This window comes from Mytilus trossulus, chromosome 7 (genome assembly GCF_036588685.1).
Source record: "Mytilus trossulus isolate FHL-02 chromosome 7, PNRI_Mtr1.1.1.hap1, whole genome shotgun sequence".
Classification (NCBI taxonomy): Eukaryota; Metazoa; Mollusca; class Bivalvia; order Mytilida; family Mytilidae; genus Mytilus; species Mytilus trossulus.
Genome location: NC_086379.1, coordinates 62,662,398 through 62,687,422, shown reverse-complemented (window position 1 = coordinate 62,687,422; position 25,025 = coordinate 62,662,398). Strand labels below are relative to the sequence as shown.

Below are 25,025 nucleotides of genomic sequence, written 5' to 3'. Positions count from 1 at the left end.
GTTTCGTGTGAATTTTAGTCCAGACGCCATCTAATTAGCTATCGATTTGGCCTCAGATGACCATATAAGCGATGTAATCATAAATAAAGATATGAAAAGATTAAACCAACACGTGCAATTGGATTTTTATAGTTCAGTTTGATTTTATTTTTATAGATTAAAAATAATGTTTCTCGTTGTTTTTAACAGTATAAGATGTGGTTCGAATCAGTAATCAAATGATTAACCGTAGTTTCACTTCCATTGTTGACATTCTTTTTATTTGAAAATAACCATTACACGTACAATGCATGCGTTGTCAATCTCTAATAGGGGCTTAATTGAAGTGTACATGCATACAGATTTAATGAGTTCGAAATTGAACCAGTTAGGCTGCTAAAAGTGAATTATCATTTCACTATTACACTTTCATAATTAATTGAAAAAAAATCTTCCTTTAGATTTTTTATATATCTCGTAGATAGTGCCCCTTTAAATAACAAACATTACAATTTTTAAACATTTTATTTTATAAGGTCTTGCTGCCATGGTTTTAAAGATTAAAAGCCTCGTCATTTTGAATTGTATGGATTAATATACACATGGAAAAAAGTGTTGCAACACCTTGATTTTTTAAAACTTGAAAAATCAGCCTCTTTTTTTGATGAAATATAATAAAATCGGTGTATAATAGTATTGAAACATAGTTTATGATAATATTGGCATTCAAACGAACAAAAAATGTTTGAAAAACAAAAATGATTAATATAACCACAATTTTAATAACAAAATGAAGTGTTTTTTGTACAAAAAAATGCATTTTACAACTTTTACTGTAGTCGAACTTTACATTGTCAGACATTTCAAAATTAATCTTCAGATGACTGTTCACATCACAGTTGATCGTTATACGCCAAAGAATTAGTACTTTGTGCGCAGCCTCCATTTAAACGGAAAACCGCATCTAAACGTCTTCTGATTCCTGCCATAAATCGACTAATTTGTTGCTTAGGTAGCAGCAACCATTTCTGATGTAGGGCATTGTTTATTTCATGATGTGTTTGAACTGGGTTGTCCTTTCGCGCACTTTCCGCCCAATAGTGTCCCGAATATGCTCGATATGGTTCAAATCCGGGCTACGACCGGGCCAATCAAGATGAACCGAATTCCATTTGAACATTGGACCTTCCTCCACGATCCTTATTTCCGACTTTGATGAGCTCTGCACTACATTGGAAACGGAAAACTGTGTGTCTGTTCGTTATCAAAGGTCTCCGAAATGGTCTTATCGCACGATAACCAGTAGCGATGAATCGATCTCGAACAGTTCTTGTTAAAAGGCTACTGTATGGTCACCACTCTCTTTTTAGGATTGTCTTGTATGCAATGGGTTTCCTTGTGACCAACCTTCATTATGCTTGATTTTCCCTAGCAAATGGTATAGGGGGTCTTCATTATCTCGAAAGGTCTTTAACAGCGTTTATTGCCTGATTTTTATTCTCAAAACGACTTATAGTGGAATGCTAATGACCAACACTACGTGCAGTTGTTACAGCGACATCCCTGCTTCTCTTATGCTGATAATCTGCAATCTTGCTGCAGTTAAAAGTTGTCAAGGACCCGTTACAAGGTGTCAATCACATAACTTTAAAAACTTGGTTATTTAAAGTGTTGAAAATAATGAGGATAAAAACATCTGTTTTGCTGTTTATGGGTACAGTAGCTGCATGTGCAGATACAAATTTATCGAGTCGATATTTATTGATTAAACTCAGGTGATACTTAAATAATGTTTAACCTGTTCTATTTACCAAATTATATCACAAAAAAACTACAGAGTGTTTTTTTTTTAATTTCAATTTCAATTTGGTGTTTGGTGCAATACTTTTTCCAATGTGTATATATTATACATCACCTTCCCTTTTAAAACTAATTCAGGATACTCTTGATTTATTTTGGGTTATACTTACCTGTGATGTCAAAAAGTAATCAAATTAGTTAACGTAATAGTATATATTAACAAAACACTCTGTCATGATTAATATTTTATTAGTGTATCTAAATATTAATTTAACGAAGAGCATTGTTGTATTATCATTATATTGTACAACGCAATTAGAAGGATTTCAATCAAAACTGGTGTGCTGCAGTATTGTGACATTTTGTTTACAATACACAGATAACAATACATATGTGCAAAATAACACAACTGAAATAGTACTATTTCCGGAAACGTGAGTTCATTTATGTGTAACTCATCATCCTTCACTACAGCAACCATTTCTACATTCACTATTACACAGACATTTCTCCCTCTGACATTCCACCCTCTGATGTTCAACTTAATTATGGTCGGTTTACTTCAGTTCACAATGATATACTTAGTATAATGAATAATTAGTTTTATGATTTAGTTTCACCAGTATCATTCTAAAATTTAATGGCTTAGTTTTCTCGTTTGAATTGTTTTACATTGTCTTATCGGGGCCTTTTATAGCTTACTATGCGGTTTGGACTTTGCTCATTGTTGAAGGCCGTACGGTGACCAATAGTTGTTAATGTTAGTGTCATTTTGGTCTTTTGTGGATAGTTGTCTCATTGGCAATCATACCACATCTTCTTTTTAATATATTCAATACTTTTCCCCCTCTTTTTTCACTTTGCAAACGAGAGGCAAGGGATTTCAAAAGGATATTCAAACTCAGAATTCAAAAATAAACTGACGATGTCATAAAAAACATAACGAAAAACACTGAAAAGACAAAACAAAACCAGTATACAAAACACAACAAATCAAACACAAAAAATTGCAAACGATTAAACAAAATTCATTGGATTATACAATTCGTTGGCATAATTATCTTTTAAGTAGGACTTCATTTATAAATACAGAATTGTATGTGTTCAACCATCAAATAAAAAATAATAATATGCAAATATAGAGAAAGACATATAAGAAGATTAATAAAAGATAAGATATTATCCGATTATTACATGGCATTTTTCATATCGCATGTATTGACCGAGGGATGATAACAATTGCGATATGACAAATGACATGTTATGATCTTTTTATCATATGCTTCAACAATGGAGAAAAACTGATTCGTATATATTGATCCTTTTACGTGGTTCTGTAATAGAAGTTCAAAGACTGAAAAGTTCACGGACGTCGGACCCCAAATTTACATTCGATATGAAATCGTTAGATATCATTTGCCTCAACAGAGAAGAAACACATTTTAATATGAACGAATCGACAAAAACAAACAAAAAATAACAATACACATAATGAAGACTGTTTTGCAACTTTTAAAGTAACTTTCTAAATTATGTTTGAAACTTTTAAACAATGCATTTATTTAATAATTTTTTTGTTATTTTTGTTATTTTTGTTTTTTGGGTTTTTTCTTGCTTTTTTATTATTTCACAAAATATACTTTCCAGTATCCAAATGAATGTTTTGTACACTACTTTGTAATGGTTTCCCCTGAAAACGTAGCATTGATGTTTATTTCCGGAATTTGCCGAGTATTACCAGAATGCCATGTGATAACGTTACGGAAAGGCATGTGATAACAATCGAAGTATGTGATAAACTTTTCATATCAGCCCTCTAAGAACCAATTCGAAAAATATGGAATTTAATGGTATTATCATACAGTAAAAATCATATGTCATTTAGTCTAAGTATATGATAAATGTCAATAAATGCTGTTCAAATTTTAAATTATCGAAAATATTGTTTATTGGGGTATCATATCAATTCCAACACATAATATACAGAAATGAAAAGATAAGTGTTATCATAATGCAACCAATAATTAAAATATATAAGTTGTAATTTAGTCAATGTAAAACTGTGTTTTCTTATTTTGTGTTATTTTCTCATTTCTGAATCAGTGGGAGAATTATATTTCTCCTGCACTTGTAAAAAAAATTTTTCTCGACACATGATTTGTCATAAGTATAATTTTTACTTCAAATTTTCTTCATTTCTTCTACAATTTCCTATTGTGACGTCATAAAAAAGTCGACCATGCCTGAGGAAGCCACATATAAAGAACATAATTTTCCACAAATCTTTGAAAAAGATTGCACAAAAATCATTAGAAAAACAGATTCCACCACTACAACTCGTGCATTACGATATTTCACAACACTCAACAGTTAGAATTGAATAATTTAAAAAGTTCGAAAAGCCTTGCCCTATGAATATTACATTTTAATTGTCTCGAAGGGAAAGATATCATTACACACTTGAAATATTTACATTTCACACAATTTCCACATCAAAATTGAAAATGTATGCACGTTTCACTGTAATGATAACTCTCTTTATGTGGGAGATAAACACACGTCTATAAAAAAGAGCAACTTTGCATTAGGCTATGACATTTTTCGCAACGTGTCTTGATAAATGTTTGACATGTTCCATAAAATTGCAAAATTGAAAGACCTATAACCGCCACAACAAGAAGTACAAATATTGCCCATAACAACATATTTGTAGTTGTAAGTTGAGAAGTTTCTGAATTATGCATTTCTTCTGAACTCGACATTCCTCCTGAAACATGAATAAATTGCATTACTATATTACAACAAACTAAGACAAAAATGAAATATAATTATAACAAACTTATAACAAACATTATTGTCAATATAATGAAATTTAATACGACTGTCATAAATATCAATAATATGACAGTTGTTATCTATTTGTTTGATGTATTAGAGGATTTGGTTTCGCCATTCGATTCAATAACGGATTTTCCGTTTTGCATTTTCCTTGGAGTTCGTTTTTGTTGTTGTTTTACTTTTTACAGAATGATTTTAAAAGTCATCAGTTTTTGTAGGATTCGTGTTGCTTAGTCTTTCTATATTCTGTCTCGTGTACTATTATCTGTCTGATTTTTTTTTTATTGTTTTAACCATGGCGTTGTCATTTTTTTTCGATTTATGTGTTTGTTATTTTCATCGGATTTTGTCTAATGCTTAGTCCGTTTCTGTGTGTAATACATTTCTATGCGTCGTTGTTCTCCTCTTATATTTGATGCTTTTCCCTCAGTTTTAGTTTGTTACCCAGATTTTGTTTTTTTGTCCATGGATTAACGAGTTCTGAACAGGGGTATACTACTGTTGCCTTTATTTGAATGTTCCTCTGGTATCTTTCTGCCCCTGATACAGGAGTGCTTTCCTATCAATGTTATATGTCCCTCGAATAAGGATATTGATTGTCAACAAAAAAAATTGTTAATAACTTGTTCTTATTCATTTTGAATGAATTGAAATATTTTGCATCGTCTTATTATTTGAGATATTGGCATATTTTTCGCTAAAACAGCACAGCCCTCTATCAACTAGATCCTAAAAATTCGTTTAAGAAACAGAATGTATGGGTATCTTGATGACATCAACTTTTTATCTGATTTTGTTATGGGAATGCTGTTTCACATACCAATGATCAAAGAATTGACCTCGAAATTTATAATATATTTTTTGAGAGGGTAGTCGACATGCTTGTCCCTCTCGTTTTTAATAAAGGGTTATCACATTAACTACAAAGTCTGTCACTTAGTGTCGGTAGAAGACATTCGTTAATTTGTCTTTGATGTATATAAAAAAGTAAATGTTTTGTTGTAACACCTTATATCTGCATTTAAATAATCTCAGATGTTCCCTTAAATTCATTATATTTTTCATAAATTTATTTTGGTTTGTTTTTGTTTTTATTTGAACTTCAATCACGATGAACGATAAATTGATATAAAAAATTTACGATTTATAAGTGACTATAAGAATTTCATTTTTTCTATTTTCTATCAAATTGGAACAATTTAAGAATCTTCTATTGTTCGCATCTTTTTTGGACTTATAATTTTTATTTCGCTGAAACTGTTACTTTGAAAAACTCCCTATCCACAGACAGTCACTTTTTCTCGCATAGAATCCGATCTCAAATGTGAACGCATCTTATACTTCAGAAAACTTAACAGATGCGACGGATGAAGATGTAGGATATCAATAAGTCTCGATTGACATTTATCTCTATAGCAACTGTAAGACGCTAATATATATCCTTTAGATAAATTAGTTAGCTGTTACGCATGTGGCCATAGATGTATTCTGAAAAGACAGTATGTATTTCTACCATGGTACTCCGAAAAACTACAAAAACAACCAATATATATGTGTGAACTAATTAATTGTCAAATCAAATTAATATTCGTTTGGATGTTGATTTTATTTGAAGTACAATTGGGGTGACAGTAGTTTACATATTTACTTGTATCGTAAACCGAACAGGAAGTGACAAATCAAGGTAATAAACAGAAACTTAGAAAAACCAATCGACCAACAAAGGGAGCGAAGGTGGATGCTGAGACAGGGTAAACGCCTCCTGCCATGTAACTGCGTCCTCCGCCATGTGAATTCACATTCAATATAATTGTCGCAATCGGGAATGAGATACAATCGGTAAAATTACTGACCAGACAACCTAGCTAGTGTCCAAAGATCTAGGACCACAAAAACGTGTCGGTAACGAGTTTAGACACATTTTATAAGTTAACTATTTGGTATGGTGATTGTAAAGCTATCTTTGATTTACAGTTCACTGGAATGTATTAGCTGGTACACTCTTAACAAATGCGGGTCATCAAATGACAAAACATCATTTATATATCGAAAATAGATATTAAAGAGTTTTACAAGAAGATGATGTGGTATATCATAGAGTGCAATACAGAAAATATACTGCAACATTTAAGCAATGTATTTCTACATAGGTAGCAATATACAGTAAGAAAAAAAAAATATCCGCATAAGTAAACCATCCCTTTTTCCTGGCTGTGTAATGATAATTACGCCTAATGTTAGTTTCGTATATGTGCACTAGATTTTATTCAGTATCTTCAACATATTTTATTTGCAGTATTAAAATGGTAAGATATAGTTTCTCTTAGGTGTATGCATGGCAACAATCTAAAAATATTTGCTATTAAAGATTGCAAAAAGGGATGTGAGGATGTCACACTTGGCCCAAAAGGTGTGTAAAAGTAGAATTTCAATCTCTTGGATTGATATCTTTCCTGAAACTGTTTAAATACATATACCAAGATATCAAATAAGAATAATATATCTTTCGTCTCCCTATTTCGTACATTTGCGTAAAACTTTTTTCGTGAAAAAAGTATTAGTAATTATAACAATAAATTCTCGGCATATGAAACTTGCGCGGTAGGAAAACTCGGACTGTCAAACAGAAAATAGCCCATGAAACATGAAAAATAAATCTTGATAATCATTTCAACCCACTTTAAATAGTACGGTGACCAGACCCAATATTTTTTTTAGATCTAATCGTCAAACATACTATATGGCTATATTTTATATCATTGGATTCAGAAAAATGAGTACTATTGAAATATCGATGTCGTCAAAAAGAAATGTGGTAACAGTTTTGCAAAAAACGAGGTCAAAGATCAAAATTCTGTTTTTATTTTTTTCTTCCATACTTTCAAAATTTGAAGAAATATATAACAATTAAGGTTAAATTCTAGATACAGACATTTTCTTTTATCAATTAGCAATGAATTATCTCGAAAAAGTTAAAAAAAAAAATGAATAAGAAATCGATTTTTTTCTGGAAATTGGCGTTTTTAAAATACTTGTTCTATTACACAAGATCAACACATATTCTGTTAAAATTACAATAGTTACCTTGCCGGCTGACATTCAACCTCATCAATAAATGATAAATATTATTTTTACCTGCATCCTACTGTCATGAAGGCATATTTTGCATAAGATCATTCATGAAATTCATTAAAACTTAAAAGCACTCAATACTTCGAAAAAAGTTACAATTTAACATTTCAATCAAAGAGATCCACACAATAGAATTTTATCTTCTGGTTAATTGTCAATTAACATGATTTGAAATTTTCTACATAATTCTGACCCTTTACAGGACCAAAGCCCCGGGCATGTAAGGTTTTGTAGTGAACAAACACATGACTCTTTCACATGCAGATTTTCCTTTCAATGAGGACACAAGATCCTGCAATGATTTCTGCTAAAATATGCCCTTTTAAATACACGGGGTGTAATGCATCATTTTACTCTCGCCAACCGTATTCTTAAGATGACCGGATAGGGGTTTAGCAATGTGTAATGCGGTCCAAATTTTTAGTTTGAAACGAAGTACGTAAAACATACTGTTTCAGTGCCCTCTCGCAGGAAGGTAACCTGACTAAACTTACATCTTTACTAGTGGTAAACCTGAATAATTATTATGACGGAGTGGTTTTAAAGAGATAGTTCTGATCATAAACCTTTGAAAGTATCTTTCATGCCAAAACAAGGGCTTCATCATTGTCAATATAACCGAAACTCTAAAAACAACTGAAATAGTCGTGCGTGTCCTTCGAAGTCCTATAGACAGTTTGTATACCTACTCCAAACAGAGACGAAGTTCATACATGTGCAGCAGGCAATAGTTTACAAATTGTTGGGGAAAGACAGACACATAGTTGTTGAATGGGTGGAAATATCCGCCCATCATTTACACTGCTAATCTTCCACATCTGCAACCACAACTCGCTTGTATGTGATCGATTGTTTTTATAGTAGCGAACACACAGAACTGCATGTAGTCTCTGTGCGGCGTTCCATTTCGACAGACTTTATAGAGTTGTTCGTGTCGAAGCGGTCAAAACATTTGCTACTATGTGCGCCATAGAAATTCATTGGGACATACTAAATTACTAAATTGAACCAATGCCATACCATCTCTTATGTAATAAAATCAACGGTACCAATTTTGATGCACCAGATGCGCATTTCGACAATACATGTCTCTTCAGTGATGCTCGTAGCCAAAATATTTGAAATCCAAAGCTTATATAAAAGATGGAGAGCTATAATCCAAAAGGTCCAAAAAGTATAGCCAAATTCGTGAAAGGAATCAGAGCTTTGCATGAGGGAGATACTTTATTTGTGAGTGATTGTATAAAGGAAGGTAGAGAAAGTGCACAAGAGACTTAAGATTCGAATTGCTTCACAAAATCCGACAAAGTGCCGTCATTTTCAAAAGGGGATAATGGAATGGGTGCAACAGCACATGTTCTATGATTACATCATCTCTTCATTCTGCCGAAATCAGTGCACGTCTAATCACAAGTTATGGATTTATGCAACCTGAAAGTATTTCCCCCGATTTATATTTAAGGTTTGTGTTTGACTTTGATATTGGACTATAAAAACTCCTTGTGATCGGAAGAAAGAGCACTAGTGATAAAATGTTTAAACATTTTCAAGCCTTCCTCGACAACTGTGAGCAAAGAACCTCGAATATGTCTTGAAGCATTCATTTAAGAAGACATATTGATAAGACATTGAGGGTGGGATTTCACACCAAAGGGATCAGTCATGGATCATTTAGATGGTTCACAATGGCAATAACATGCTCTTCATCTCTTTTCATTGCTGTTGGCTTTGTTTCTTCTTGTTAATTTGCATAATTTGCAGCAATTCCATCCCTTTTCAGCATTACAAGACTAATGGATTATATGAAATGTCTAGTAAGGGTCCATCTAACAATCGCAATATTTTGATTTGTTATGCCTACAGTGCCACCTAATCCCCTTGAGGGTTTTATAACGGTCTTTTCTGTTGCTATGTCATAGTACTGTTAAAATATCCAGGACTCTGTCTAAAAAGCAAAGTAGCCATCTATAAAAGGTGATCGAATGTTCTCAGAAAATTGAAGCATATCGAGTATCCACCTTCGTGTGGTACGGTTGGTTACAAGAATATAATGTTACATTTGAGATGACGATCTAAAGAAAGAGACCAATTTCCTTCTCATTTTGCTCTAACATTTGACAGCTTAATGTCTACTGCTTCAAGGAACATATCCCAGTATGTAAATGAAAGTAATACATCATATCCCAATTGCGTATTTGTATCTATAAGAGGCTGTATATGAGCTTCGAATAGCTCCGTCATATGAGCGTTATGAATTTTGTCTGGCTTGAATTGCTGAAATATTGCTTCCGAGATTAATGAATTTGTTATTTTTGATTAATAAAGGTACAGACGTATGAAATTATTAATTGCTATACAATAAAAGGGTTATTGCATGAATATTATAGGGTTATTGCATGAATATTGGGGAATATTGTCCCGAGTAGAATTTTATATTGCACGAGCTTGCGAATATATGATGAAAAAAAATAAAAAAATTAGTCATTGACATGTCAGATATAGTCATAACAATATATGTTCTACGAGGGACAATATTCCCCAATATTCATGCAATAACCCTTTTATTGTATAGCAATATGATATTTGAAAGGCAAAATTGGTTAATACATGCGGAACTGCACTGCTAACTGTATATTGCTTCCTAAGTACATACTAAGATTACTTTATGAAAGGTTTTCTGTACAGTACAGAAAGATGTGGCTTTGTAGTAACAAAGGGAAAATAATTGAAAGCTGGCAAATTATTTTGTCTATGGAGTATATTAACTAATGAAAACAAAACCAATGGATATTATGAATAAAAAGAAAGAAATTTAGTCATTGACATGTCAGATATAGTCATAACAAAATATATTTAGATGGTAAACCACTGTTTTATCAAACAAGATCAAGAGTAAAATTATATACTTTTTATAATTACCTTTCATCAAGGAAGACGTAGAAACTGACAGTCCACAATTCGGATAATCACCATTCATCGCTTCTGGAAAAGATACACAACTTTAACATTGTCTAGCAAGTAACACATGGACATAATTTTAATGGAAACTAAAAACTCTCATTTGTCTTAAACTCTAACTGATTGTCATGTACGATATTTCAACGTGTGACAGCGACAGTGCGCAATGTTCTTTTTATGAATGAATCTTTCAAAATATTTTGTCAATAACCTGCCGATTTATGCTGTTAGCATGGTTAGGTCGAGTTTTTTAAATTTCGCAAATTTTTTTTTAATCTAAGTGATCCTTGGGTGTTTATCTTTATTAACATAAACTCGCCAGTAAGTGTGTCGAAGTCAATTCTATTTGTCATACTGTAGCTGTTACACCACTTCCCAGGTTAGGAGAGTGTTGAATTCTTTTGCATTTAATCAAATAATTTCCATACTATAAAACGTAAGAAAATACAACAGACAAATTATTTGATTAAATGAAAAAGAAGTTATTCATGGAAAACGAAAAGTATATAAAAAACTTAAACAAATGTAAATCTTAAAGTATCTTACTACGATCACAAGAAGTCATTCCATCGAGTACTTACAGTGTGTTTGATTATAAAACCTTTAAAAAGGCCGTTTCTGTGAATGGATTGATCGTTAACAGACAATGTTTTTAGCATTCAGATTTTAAAGACTAGTATTTCCAGTAGATTTATTGAAACACGTACCAATTGAGCATCTCTTTCTTAATTGATTCAGCAATAGTTATAAAACAAGATATGATACACTTGCCAATGATACAACTATTGATATAAGACTAAGTGATATAGATTTAAACAAAAATACGTCACCGTTTAGCCAAGCACATTCCATAATGATACAGTGGTATATTATCGTTAGAATTATTTGCTCACTACTTTAAAGGGACACTAGCTACGAGATATATAATTCTTTTTAATACATTATTTTATTTGCTCAATCATTAATGAAATACAAATAGTGAAATAATTATTCGCTGTTAGCAACCAGTATGGTTCAATTTTGTTAAAATAAGCAAAATATCATTGATTATGAATTATTCACTTGCAAGTGAATAATTCGACCTCATGAAAAACCGTATTCATGTGAACTTAACTTAATTTAACCCCTTAGCTTGAGAAGGAAAACACGTGAATTGTATGTGTATATTTATTTAAAGGAAAAGAATGTCACCATTGCAAGTGAAACAAATAAAAGGTAAATCATTTGATTGACTGATTCGATCCACATAAAACATTCTATATTTAGGTAAAAACGATTATAAACACTTATTTTTCAGCTATACTATTAACAAAGTGTAGATACTATTCTGTACGCTTTCCGGAAGTCGCGATTTTCGAAGCGAGAACTTTTTGGATCACATTTTAAATTTGTCGGATATACTATATTAAACGGTAAGATGTTCATCTGTACATTGCTTAATGATTAATTCAGCTGACATCGATACTCACAAATAGTTTATAATTAAATTTAGCACATTCTTTATTCGATTCGTATCTTTGCCTTAATAAAGAGATTTTCAAGTGCATCACTAAGGAAAATCAGTCGGTGAACCTAAAAACAATCTTTTTGCACTCTTACTGTACAAATTAACGTTAAATCCAAACTTAATTTACTAAATAAAGTATATTTTAAGTGGTGGTAAAAGTTTCAGCCATATCTTTGAAGCCAGAAATAAGAAAATTACACTTGTTTGAATTTCTCACTGTACGATCAGTTTTGCTTGTATATTTTGAAACTGTATGATCAGTCTTTATTTCACTGTATTCTAGTAGTGATTTCAAAGTTATTTACGATACATTAGAAGATGGCATTTTTCTAAATAACACAAATATATTTTAATAAATGCATATCCTGTAAACCTTTCAAACATGTTTTAGCTTGATAGGGTGTACTCGACTTACTACATTAAGTATAAGGATGTTTGAGTGTGGCTGAAATAAGAAGAAGGTTTGTTTGTTTATAGAAGTTTCAGAAATGTCCTCCGTTATACTTAAAATTGTACAAACACACAGATTCAATTGTTACTATATAAAAATGCATGAATTTACAAACATTCGAGGCCGTACTGTAGCCTGTAATTGATCACAGTTCCTTCACTTTGTTTTGGATGTAGATCTGTCTCTTTCACACTCAATTGTACACCACTTTGTAAAGCGATGGTTTATAGTGATAATGAAGTCCGTCTTTCCGTTCGTCCGTTGGACCGGTACAACATGTTTCGCCGGTTTTGCAAGCGCATCTCCTCATAAACAACTTAATATACATTGGGGTTTCCAGACATTTTTAAATAGAGAGGGGGTCCAATCCAGGAGAAAAGAGGATTCCAAATATATGTTCCCATACAAATGCATTGAAAGTTAAAAAAAAGAGTTTCAAACCGCCGGATCTCAATTTTCTTGAATCCGTCACTGGTATAACTGGTAATTTATTTTTTTTTGGATTCCGTATCATAAATAAAAAAAAAAAGATGCGGTATGATTGCCAATGAGACAACCGTCCACAAGAGATCAATATGACACAGATATTAACAAATATAGGTCACCGTATGGCCTTCAACAATAAGCAAAGCCAATACCACAAAGTCGGCTATAAAAAGCCCCGAAATGACAATGTGAAACAATTCAAACGAGAAAATTAACGGCCTTATTTATATAAAAAAAGGAATGTATTTCTTATTTTATTAAAAATATTTTATGGGGTCTCTTTATATAAGATACGGACTTGAACATACCTATTTTATATCCAGAACTTCCTTCAGACACTTGTCATAACTTAATGAATCTTTTTCAGATTCCTTATCATTTAATTCAATTGTGTACCTCTTATTTTGTTTTTTCGAAAAATCATCAGTTTTTTTATTTCCATGATATGGACTTTTCCACTAACTTATTGGGTGGTACCCGTTTACTATACGCAACTTTCAAAAACTTACCATATACTAGTATTAATAAAACTTTCTCATATTCGTTATTAAATGATGCCCCTGTGCACCTATGATTTAGTTTTTCTGGTGGTTTATTTTTTACCAAAACATGGACTATAGAAGTGGCGGGGTATAATTTCGTTAATTCTTTCCTCAATACCTAAAGTTTTTAAACAAAGCTTTCTCTATCTATTTTTTTTTGTAATTTTAAAAGAGACAGGCTTGATGTATGTAATCACCTATTGGTCAACGGTAGACGGTGTACATAATCTTTAAAAATGTAATAGTTAAACAGATAACTGCAACGACACACTAATGCGAATCATGTATTGCTTTTTAGGCATTTGATTTTAATTAAGACTGACGGAACAAAAATTATTTTGCTGTCTACAAAAATCATCAGAAATATATTTGTATTGGCTGATGAACGACATTACACGTTATAGTTCCATGGACACAATCATAATATCACACAGTCACGTATATACCTTCAAATTGCCGTTGTTTTTCAGTCAATGTCGTTAAAAACTTCCATTTGTTGTTGTTTTTTTCTTCAAAATCACGACTGGTCATACAGACAAAAAATCTGAAATCGCTACTAGAATACAGTCAGTTTTAGACTGATCGTACAGTAATTTATTTTGGGATCCTCAAGGAAAGCATATTTTTTTATTTGAAATACGAACATTCTACTTAAATACGGTAGGAATATTGAAACAGTATATATTTTACTGTAAACTGATGCAATATATTTGCAATAAAAGATTATTTGCTTTGTACTACGAGAGCAAAATTGTCAATCGATTTCACTTTTTTCTATGAAGTTGGTGTAATGCACGCGAATATTCTATATTCTACTGCATGTTTTAGTTACAGTTACTCATATTTATGATGTTATTCATACATTTAAGATGTGCAAAGCACTTTATAGATATAGGAGTAAACAAATGATGAGAAAAAGCACCACAACAAAACCGTTCTGTTAGCCAGTTTGAAATCCTCGCTTCGAAAATCGCGACTTCCGGATAGCGTACAGAATAGTATCTACACTGTGATTAAACTTAATATAGAATAATAACAGCACGAGTTTGCTTAATCTATTTTAATCTATATTTATGTCGACATCGCTTATATGTTCATCGGATGACTTTAGAGGTTAACTCGATAATTAATAAGATGGCATTTAGACTAAAAAACACTCGAAACGAAGCTACGTATTTTCATGTCAGTGCCCTGTTAATTGTTTATTTTAGACTTTTAATAGTTTGGACAAATGTTTATCATGGTTATAAATCAAATATGAGAATTTGATAAAAATCGATGAATATGAATTAGACAGCTAGTGCCCCTTTAAGGGGGGTTTCTACCATACATACCGTTCCATTTACAGACATATGTGTCATGATTATCTAGTCGTAAAACACACTCAAGGTTATTAGAATTACTACAGTTTTCCAACCCATTTGATTTCTTGGATTTAGTACACAGTCTTTTCTGTTAAAAGAAAAAGCATACGTACATCTATGCAAAACATTTTGGCTTTTTAAAATAATTACATACGATGAATACAATTTTTATTGTGTAAGGTAATCCTAATTACCATTTTTGATTTAATCATCTGCTCATTTTGTGTCTTTTGTCTTTATTTTATTTGATATCCAATCTTTTTGTATACTAGTTATAAGTCTAAAATATAACTCGTAAGTCTTATTTTTGTATATTTATATAAAAAATCAGGTTGAATTAAAAGAATGAATGAAGTGAGTTGCTCTTTTCTCTTATTTTGAAGTAACCTAAAAATGAGTACGTAATGTTTTAAATTAGTTTTATGAATTTGAGTTTTTGCACAAAACAAAGATACATCTGAAGATATGACACTTGCATGAAAGCTGGATAGAACTACGCAGATTTGTTTTATCTGACATAAAACTTGTCGTTAAAATGACATATAAATAAGAAATTCAATTCTAAAAGTAAAAACACAAAAATACTTAACTCCGAGGAAAATTCAAAAAGGAAAATCAAAAATTAAAAGCAAAATCAAAAGTCCAAACACATAAAACGAATGGATAACAACGGTCATTTGATCGTAATGCTATCTTGTATGTGTTGATGACCGTAGAGAATGGTCTAATTGAAAACTAGTTTTCATGGATCGTATCTGAATAATACGATCTCAATACACAATAGCATGATAAAATTTGATAGCCCAATGGCATTGATACATATATTAATGTACACATTAGCAGTCAACTTTCTTTCAAAGCCAATTATTTGGATTTCAGAAATTCTAATTTTAGCGATAAACTTTTTTTTTCAAATGATTTATATTTTTTTTCCATGATAAAGATCAAAAGGAAAGCAAGACACAATGGCTGAAACTGATTAAAAAAACTAAAAAAACATGAAATTGGAACTTGAATTCGAAAACCGTTTTGGTTTTAGTGACAATTGGTGATCATTAAATTATCATACAAATGATGAATTCATGAATTGGCAAATACGACATATAGTAATATAGTTTTTATACTTACAGAAATTTTTGTACAGTAAGTACCACCAGTTCCTTAATTGGAAAGGAATAAATAAAACATTAATCAACTTTTTGGATAAAAGAATTAGACTGAAAAGTGAAGACACTTAGTTTTGCAATATGTTTTGTAAATACAGATATTTGTTTTTGTCTGTCTATCATGCTGATAATTCGTTATTATTAAGAAACTAAGGATTCAAATGGTAATTAAAGATAGTTGTTTTTGTCTGTTTATCATGTTTATTATTCGTAATTATTAAGAAACTAATGATTTTAATTGTACATAAAGATATTTCTTTTTGTCTGTTTATCATGCTGATAATTCGTAATTATTTAAAAAATAAGGATTCAAATTGTAAATAAAGATATTTGTTTTTGTCTGTTTCAGCCCAGTAGTCAGCACTTTTGTGCTGACATGAATTATCATTGAGATGCTTATATTTAAAAATTAAATGTTTACAAAATTTTGAATTTTTGAAATACTAAGGCTTTTCTACCTCAGGCATAGATTACCGTAGCTGTATTTTGCAAAACTTTTAAGAATTTTGGTTCTCAATGCTCTTCAACTTCCTACTTTATTTGGCCTTTTTAACTTTTTTGGATACGAGCGTCACTGATGAGTCTTTTGTAGACGAAACTCGCGTCTGGCGTAGATAGAAAATTTAGTCCTGATATTTATGATGAGTTTCTTTATCATGTTTATAATTCGTAATTATTTTAAGAAACTAAGGATTCAAATTTATCAGTAAAAAATTACCATTGGTGGATTTTGAACGTTCCTAGTAAATGTGATATAGACAAGAGCATCGGACGTATTAAATTCATAGGGAATAACATAATTTTTATTCTTTAATAAAAACTTAAATTTCAGTTTCTGAAATATGTGTTTATTTTCAAGGAGATGAAAAAATTGAACGAATTTGGTTTTACATACCTGGTTTACACAAACACTTCCAGGATTTCATAATTTTTTCAGTGCAGTTATAACATTTGCCGAAGTTTTGGCATGCACAATACTCTTGACTCGTACATTCTTTACCTATCAATATATGAATGCTGCTAGTATAAAGTAAAATAACAAATATACCGAACTCCGAGGAAACAGGAAATGGCAAAATTTAATGTGTATTAATGTTTATCAATTAAAGTTTATATAGTGTTTTTTTTCCTTTCAGCTGTCAATTGTCTCTCCATCTCTTATTCTTGACTTATTTTTTTATTTCTGCAAATTGTTTAACCGAAAGTGTTTAATGAATAGACATAAAAACAGTGTTATACTTACAAGGTCTTTTCATGTAGTGTTCGGTCTGAGACACCAAGCTATTCTTTGTTTTAGGGCAAGTGACATTATAGTCGCACATACATAAAAGAGGGATATATAGCTGGGTTCCCGGACACTGAAACCTTTTTTTCAGGTAACCACTAGTTCCATCTGAAACAGATATTTCGGTTAAAACGAAGAATCATGAGTTGTAAAATAAAATAGTGAAAAGGACCTCTTCATCAGACCAAAGATTTGTATAGTGCTATACACAAATCTTTGATCAGACAGTCTAGAAAAAGGCTTTAATAATAACAATGAGTCTACTTTTTTCAATTTTTACTCATATAAACTATATGTCGTTATTTTTACTCACATATTAGTTTTATTTAATGGTTAAAAATAAAAAAACAAAGGAGTAGGTCCGGTAAGGATCAGTTTTGGCCTCAAATTTCAGGTTCATCTGACGAAAGATTTTGACCACTTTTTAAACAACTAAGTGTCTATTTCATTTGAATCAATTAGTTTATGTGACAGATTTTAACTCTTTTAGTCATTAAAAACGACCCGATTCAAGCATAAATATGAAAAATCTACCAAATATGCCGAAAAATGTCACTTTTCAGATAGTTTTTGTGAAAAATGAAAGTGACCGCATCCGTGTTCTTCCTCAACCTTTATATATGTTATGTATTATCTAAAATACAACTTCCATTTCAATATTAAGGATGAACACGAATGCGGCCACTTTCGTTTTACACGAAAACCGTCTAAAATTTAACTCAAATGCTGGAATTGTGAATATTTCAGTAATTTAGCCTGACTTAATTGTGCTAGTACCCGATATATGTGCATTGAATTGTCAAAAAACAGCCTATATTTATTTAGCAGAAGCATTCTACTGTCCAATAAATAACTAAAAGTTTCCATTTTACCAATTTTGAAAAACTGCTATATTTTGGGACCAAACAGGGGTCTTACTGGACCTACTCATTTGTATTTGTTATGATGACAACTCGAACTTTTGCAACAAAATGTGACTGTTCGTCTTTGTTTTCTTTCTCTCAAGAAGTTGTATACACGCATATATTCGTGTAGATCTTTAACCAAATAATTTTGATAAATCAATGGCATCAAACATTCACAGTTATCGAATATTTGTTCCGTATTTAGAAAACAAAAAAATAGCAAAAGTTGTCTGTGAAATCAAGATCTGTGGTAGGTCATTAAATTATATAATGGCAAACTTCAGTCTTCTTATATCGTAATTCGTAAATCTTGTTAATTTGATCACTTCATTTGTGGGAAGGTGAGTAAAATAGTCACATAAAGGTTCCTATTGAATATGTTTAAAGGGGCATTAACTACGAGATGAAACAAATATAAAATAATATTTTTTGTTTTTCAATCATTAACGAAAGTTAAATATTGATATAATAATTGACTTTTAGTAGCTAGTTTGGTTCAGTTTTATCAAAATAAGCAAACAAACATGGCTAATGAATTATTCACTCACAAGAGCCTAATTCGACCTCATTAAATTCGCATTCAATTGGACCCTGTAGCTAGATATGGGTTACACATGAACTAGGCGTGCTTAGCTATAAACATCATATTCATTACATCGAAGTTTTGCGTTATTAGTTGTTTCTATTGGAATTTTTGGAATTTTGATTTAGGTTTTAGTATCTCATAAATCAAATATGAGAATTTGAGTCAAATCGGTCTTTATAAAATTGGTAGCTAATGCCTTTTTAATCAAACATTTTTGGGCTCTCAATAATGACGACTTCAGTATGCCAACTAAAGAGATTTATCCTACCGAACTAACTTTAAATAAAGCTAATACTAACAATGAAAACTGCGCTTTCCTGGATCTTGATATCTATATCTTTAACAGGAAGCTTAATACCAAAATGTATGATAAATGCGATGACTTTTCATTTCCTATTGTTAATTATTCAATGTTAGATGGTGACGTTCCCTTGGGTCTTTGCATAAAAAATAAACACATTCAACAACAAAAAAAGTTATTGGCTTGAGACGGGATATGTTCTTCTCATATTTTTTATGATGGTATAATACTAAACCCTTGCCTAACTGTAAAAGTACAAAACGTTAAACATACGAAAAAATACATGAATATAACTTTGCAATTTCGGTACTTATACAACATCGTATTTCAAATGTTTGGCTTTGAGCGTTCCTGATGAAGGTAAATCCAGAAAAGTGCTTCGGAAATAAGAATAATTAAACGTGTTGTTTTTAATATTTTACATAGCTCTTCATCTTTTATATAAGCTTTGGCTTTCAAATATTTTGGCCTCGAGCATCACTGAAGAGACATGTATTGTCGAAATGCGCATCTGGTGCAAGAAAATTGATACCGTTAATTTTATTACATCACATGGTCGATACCTCTGCTGGTGGACTATCAGTCTCCGATGGTATCATCAGCTCAGTAGTCAGTACTTGTGTACTGACATGATTTAACAAACTTTACTACAGGAGTAGGTCCGGTAAGGGCCGATTTTTTCCTCAAATTTCAGGTTCATCTATTGATTTCAATTGATTCGATTACTTTATGTGAAACATTTTTACTGGTTTAGTCATTAAAAAACGCTCTGGTTCAAGCTTTTATCTGAAAATCTATCAAATATGCCAAAAAACGTCACTTTTCAGATGGGTTTTGTCAAAATTAAAGTGGCTGCATCCGTGGTTATCCTCAAACTTTATATACTTGTTGTAATATCATCAAATACAACTTACATTTCAATATTATGAATGAACACGAATGCGACCACTTTCATTTAAGACGGAAACAGTCTATAAATTAAATAAAACGCAAAATTTTTGAAGATTTCAGTAATTTAGCAAGACTTAATGATGCAAGTACGCGATATTTGTGCATTGTATTGTCAAAAAAACAGTCAATATGTAGGTAGCAGAAGCATTTTACTTTAAAATATAGCTTAAATATTACATTTTCCCAATATTGAAAAACTGCTATATTTTGGGACCAAAAAGTTGTCTTTATACTGAACCTACTCCCGTTTATAAATTTTGAAATTATCAAGAAACTAAGGTTTCAACTCCTTCAGGCAAAGTTGGCTTAAGATGAATTTGGCTATTTATTTGAGGTATTTTGAGATATAGCTCTTCGACGGTTTCGGTACTTATACATCTTCGGATTAAAAAAAACCTATAAAGTGAAATATTCAAATCCGGGAAATTCGTTAATAGTTAATAGTAGGCTCCCTACATGAAAGACTCCATTATTCAATACCTATGATTCTGTAATCCATTTCATATTTAATGAAGATATGATACTAAACCCCCACCTGGAGGGATTGTACTTGATTTTCATATGCTGAAGACATAATCTTTCAAAATCAGTTTGATTGAGGTCTGTAGCAGCATGTCAGTAACTGCTACTAGTCCTTTGATTATTTATGTATCCATGTTTTTTTCTTGCGTAGTTTCTTTTGTTACCTATTCTGACATCAGACTCGGAATTCTTTTAAACTAAGTTTACTGTGCGTACTTCTATGTGTTCCTTATTTTACAGTGGCTAGAGGTATAGGGGAGGGTTGAGATCTCACAAAAAATGTCTACCCCCATCGCATTTTTGCGCCTTTTCCAAGTAAGGAGCATCTTGCCTTTCTTAGTTTTGTTTTCTTTTTCACTTATAGTTCATTTATATGATTTGGAGTTTAGTGTGACGTTCATTATCACTGAACTAATACACAATTTTATTCACGGGCCAGCTGATTTTCTCGCTCTGTTGAAGACTAATTGGTGGACTTCGGCTGTTGTCTTCTCTTTTATGGGGTCGTTGTCTTTTCGACTCATTTCTATTCTCAATTTTATTTATAACACTGCGGTTTATACAAAACACTTATATTTACCCATAACTTGTTTTGGTCTGCAATACTCATCCAAATTATCTGGAACTATAGTAAGATATAACATCAGTAAACATTCAATAAGTTGTAATAAGCATATTACACGAACAGTATTTAAAGATATTTAGCTTATTTAAAAACATCTGTTCTTAATTTGAATGATACAAATTCAGCAAAGATGTCGTAAATAGTAATTGAAAATATTTTGAATGACGCATAGAAGGACCAAATAGTACGATTCGCATATATAAAAATGATAATATCCGTTTTAATATTTAAAGCCAAAACCACAATATGTTTTGCTTAAATCTGAAATTACCTGAAAAATATCAAACTTACTCGATTTCCAGTATTCCCTATCGGTGATGTAAGCACATGTTCTGTCTATGGCTGAAAAGGAGGAAAATGAAAAGTGTAGTATATAAACTTAATGTGGCCTGTAGAAATGTACTGTATAGTTTTTTTAAATGTTGATTCCAGATTTCTGTTTTTTTCTTTCTGCATTGGTAACCTTGCGTTTATTGATATGTCGATGTTTCTCCAAAAAAATGGTCGTATTTTCACTAAGTTGCTAAGTTGTTTTTTTCTATGTTACATTCAAGATTGAAATTATAAGTTTTAATTGATTTAAAAAATAAAGTTATTTGAAAAAAAACACTGAATTGTCAGTAACTGTCTATTTATGATAAATCTATGATATATTAAAGGTAGGTTATCATAACCTGACAGTATCGCATGTAATCTATGAGTTTTAATCCTTTCATCGGTAAAGTATACACGAATCAAGATATTAAATTGTATTTTTTTCATTTTTTTTTAAATTTTCTGTTACTAATTTTATCCAACTATTTTAAACACCATATATTCCAATACAAGAAAAATAGCAACCAAAAAGATGCGCCTCTCGTTTAATTTTCTTTTTATTATTATTTCATACAATATATATATATATATATAAATATTGACACCGTATGTTTGTGGCATATCATCGTGGCCACAAGTTAATTTTTTTCTGTTTAGTATTAAATTTATATTAAGATCCATTTTGTTACATCTTTTGATCAATTTTATTTGGCAATCGCCAATGGCAGTCAGCAGGGTGAAAAAACATCGGTTGTTCGACCTTTTAGTCAAATACGTTTTGTTTAAATATATTTTTTCACTTTTTTGGGATTTTGGAAAATGTTGTTTGTGCTGTTTATAGACCCTGCTACAACGAAATTTGTTTTACATGCACACGTATGAAAATTGCGGTTTTTATCCAACGCAGTCATAGATTTGGTTAGTCATATGAGTCATAGGGTTCTTTATTCATCAATTGTACATCACATGCATTCATCTTATAATTACATACACTTACCAAATTTGTGGAACTGAGTTTGTACAATATATAACATCAACAGCTACACTATTTAACTTCTATACTAGTGTCCTTATAAAGATCAATATATCATGAATCTATGGTCAATACATAATATCATTATCAAAATACGCTATATTTCTGGTTTCTGACTGAATATATGTGTATCAAATATCACTGAATGATTCCGTCCTTATATGAAAAGAAACTACACAGACTGGATACTAAATAATTAAACTATTTAAACTTTTGTCAACAAAAACCAAAATTGACCAGTCATTAATTTAAATTCCCTCTATACTTATCTATACTAATCCCGGCGAGGGAAGAACACAAAAATTGCGAAAGCAAATTTACAGGTTAACATTGTTGGGTTAATGTTTAGACGAGTTCTATAACTAAATAGTCGAATAATTACCTTTCGTTTTATCAGATTGGTTCGCCGATGATTCAGGTGAGCTAGATTGCTTCGTAAAATTAGAAGGGAGTGACGGAAATGCAACTAACGCCCATACTACTGCTACCATCATTAAAATCATACACACGGAAACTGTCCATTTTATGCACTACAACACAAAGATAAAATGCAGGAAGTTTATTGAATGTTTAAATCACTCGTCTATGTAAGAAATATCCAGGACAAAGATTCAGATAATGCTGTACCTAAAGTAAAATACAGCTCAAAAGATCCGTTTATCCTGTAATAACATGCAGGAATGTTCGGGGACAAAATACTTGAAAATCCAAAGCATATCTAAAGGATAAAGATATATTATAAACAAAAAAGGACAACAAAGTATAGCCAATGATGGGCAATGAACTGGAGTTTTGGATGAGGGATTTAAAAGCCTTGATTTTGAATAATTTTCTAAACATTTGTAACAGCAAGATTTAAGTCCATATTTTCATGCCAATACCGACGTACAGGCTACTGAGATTGTAATACCATCGGGGTATTTAAATCAGCATTCATTTATTGATATTCATATCTGTATCGAAATATCCTTATTCTCATTAGACAACTAATATCTTCAACATCAGTTAGCCTAAGACATATTAAACAATGAATGTACCAAGAAGGTCTTCAGTAATCATTAACCTTGAATTTCAATATTTACAAGAATATTCAAAAATATATTACTCTTAAATGATTATAAGTTTTGATCTTACTAGTACACAAATGTATGTTAAAGTAATCAAGAACATCCATTATTTTCAGCCTATAAACTAATAACTGTTGGTTTAATTTCAAGGGTTGACCCTTAAACAAGTCTATTTCATAAATTATGAAATTAATATATTGTAACATGATTTATTTTTCCTTACATATAAAATAACTATTTTGGAGAAAAATAACACAATCAAATTAATTCTTAAAGGTACTGTCCAACCATTAACGTGATGCATATGGGATTCAAACTGTTCAATTCAAATGTGATAAATAAAGAGTAGTATACCGGTGTTCAAAAGTTATAAATTAATTGGAAAATAACGAATCTGGGCTACAAAACCAAAACCGAGGTAAACACATCAACTATATTAGAAAAGAAGGACCAACAGCAATACTGAAGTACAACACAAAAGTACGCCATCACACATAGAAACTAACTATTTGAAAACAACTGCAATATTCCTGACATGGTACAGGGCATTTTAAAAAATAAATGGTGTGTTGAAACTGGTTTAATGGCTAACCGAACCTCTCACTTTTTCACAATGTTAAAAAATATCACAAAACACTACGTGACAGAAATACAGCACAAACAAATATTCAGAACAGAGAAACGTTCAACCAAATAATATTATAGTCGACACAACATGCAACCGTAGAACAACAACTAACATACTCCACCAACGACTGATACCACAGGATATTAAAACACTGACGAGCGTACGTAATTAACATGCAATCTCGAACTTTTTTCAATTATTATCCCAAAATTCGTCCAAACAATGTTCATAACAATGATAGTATGGATACGTAATTTTATATATTTATTTTGACAACAAACGATAAGACATAACAGATTATCAAAACAGAAACCTCTTAAGTGAATACATGTTGAATGTATAAAACACCGAGACGCACCACACAGCAATGCAAATTCACACCCAGTTTAACAGTCATATTCGGGAATATGACAATGATAAAATAAAATTATAACATATTTACTTTTTTAGCATTATAATGGTATGTAGCCTTGGGATCTTCTTGAACCAAAGGGTAATCTTCTTTTGTTTTTTCATTGCCATCATCTCTGTTTTGTTCATTTGTATCACCCATTCTATTAGCCATTCTTTGTTGTATAATAAAA

The 25,025-nt window shown here is 31.2% G+C and overlaps 1 protein-coding gene across 1 annotated transcript; it reads right to left on the bottom strand.

Annotated features, from left to right (window-relative positions):
* Positions 1 to 3,746: 3,746 nt before the first annotated feature.
* Positions 3,747 to 25,001, bottom strand: LOC134727201 (uncharacterized). The gene is made up of 10 exons (XM_063591581.1): positions 24,884 to 25,001; positions 23,129 to 23,276; positions 21,690 to 21,740; positions 21,354 to 21,398; positions 17,467 to 17,616; positions 17,119 to 17,223; positions 16,186 to 16,217; positions 15,028 to 15,145; positions 10,669 to 10,731; positions 3,747 to 4,546 (listed from the first exon to the last, which is right to left on the bottom strand). Exons 1-10 carry the CDS (start codon positions 24,992 to 24,994, stop codon positions 4,341 to 4,343), a joined length of 1,029 nt encoding a protein of 342 aa, XP_063447651.1. The 5' UTR covers positions 24,995 to 25,001; the 3' UTR covers positions 3,747 to 4,340.
* Between the last annotated feature and the right edge of the window lie 24 nt (positions 25,002 to 25,025).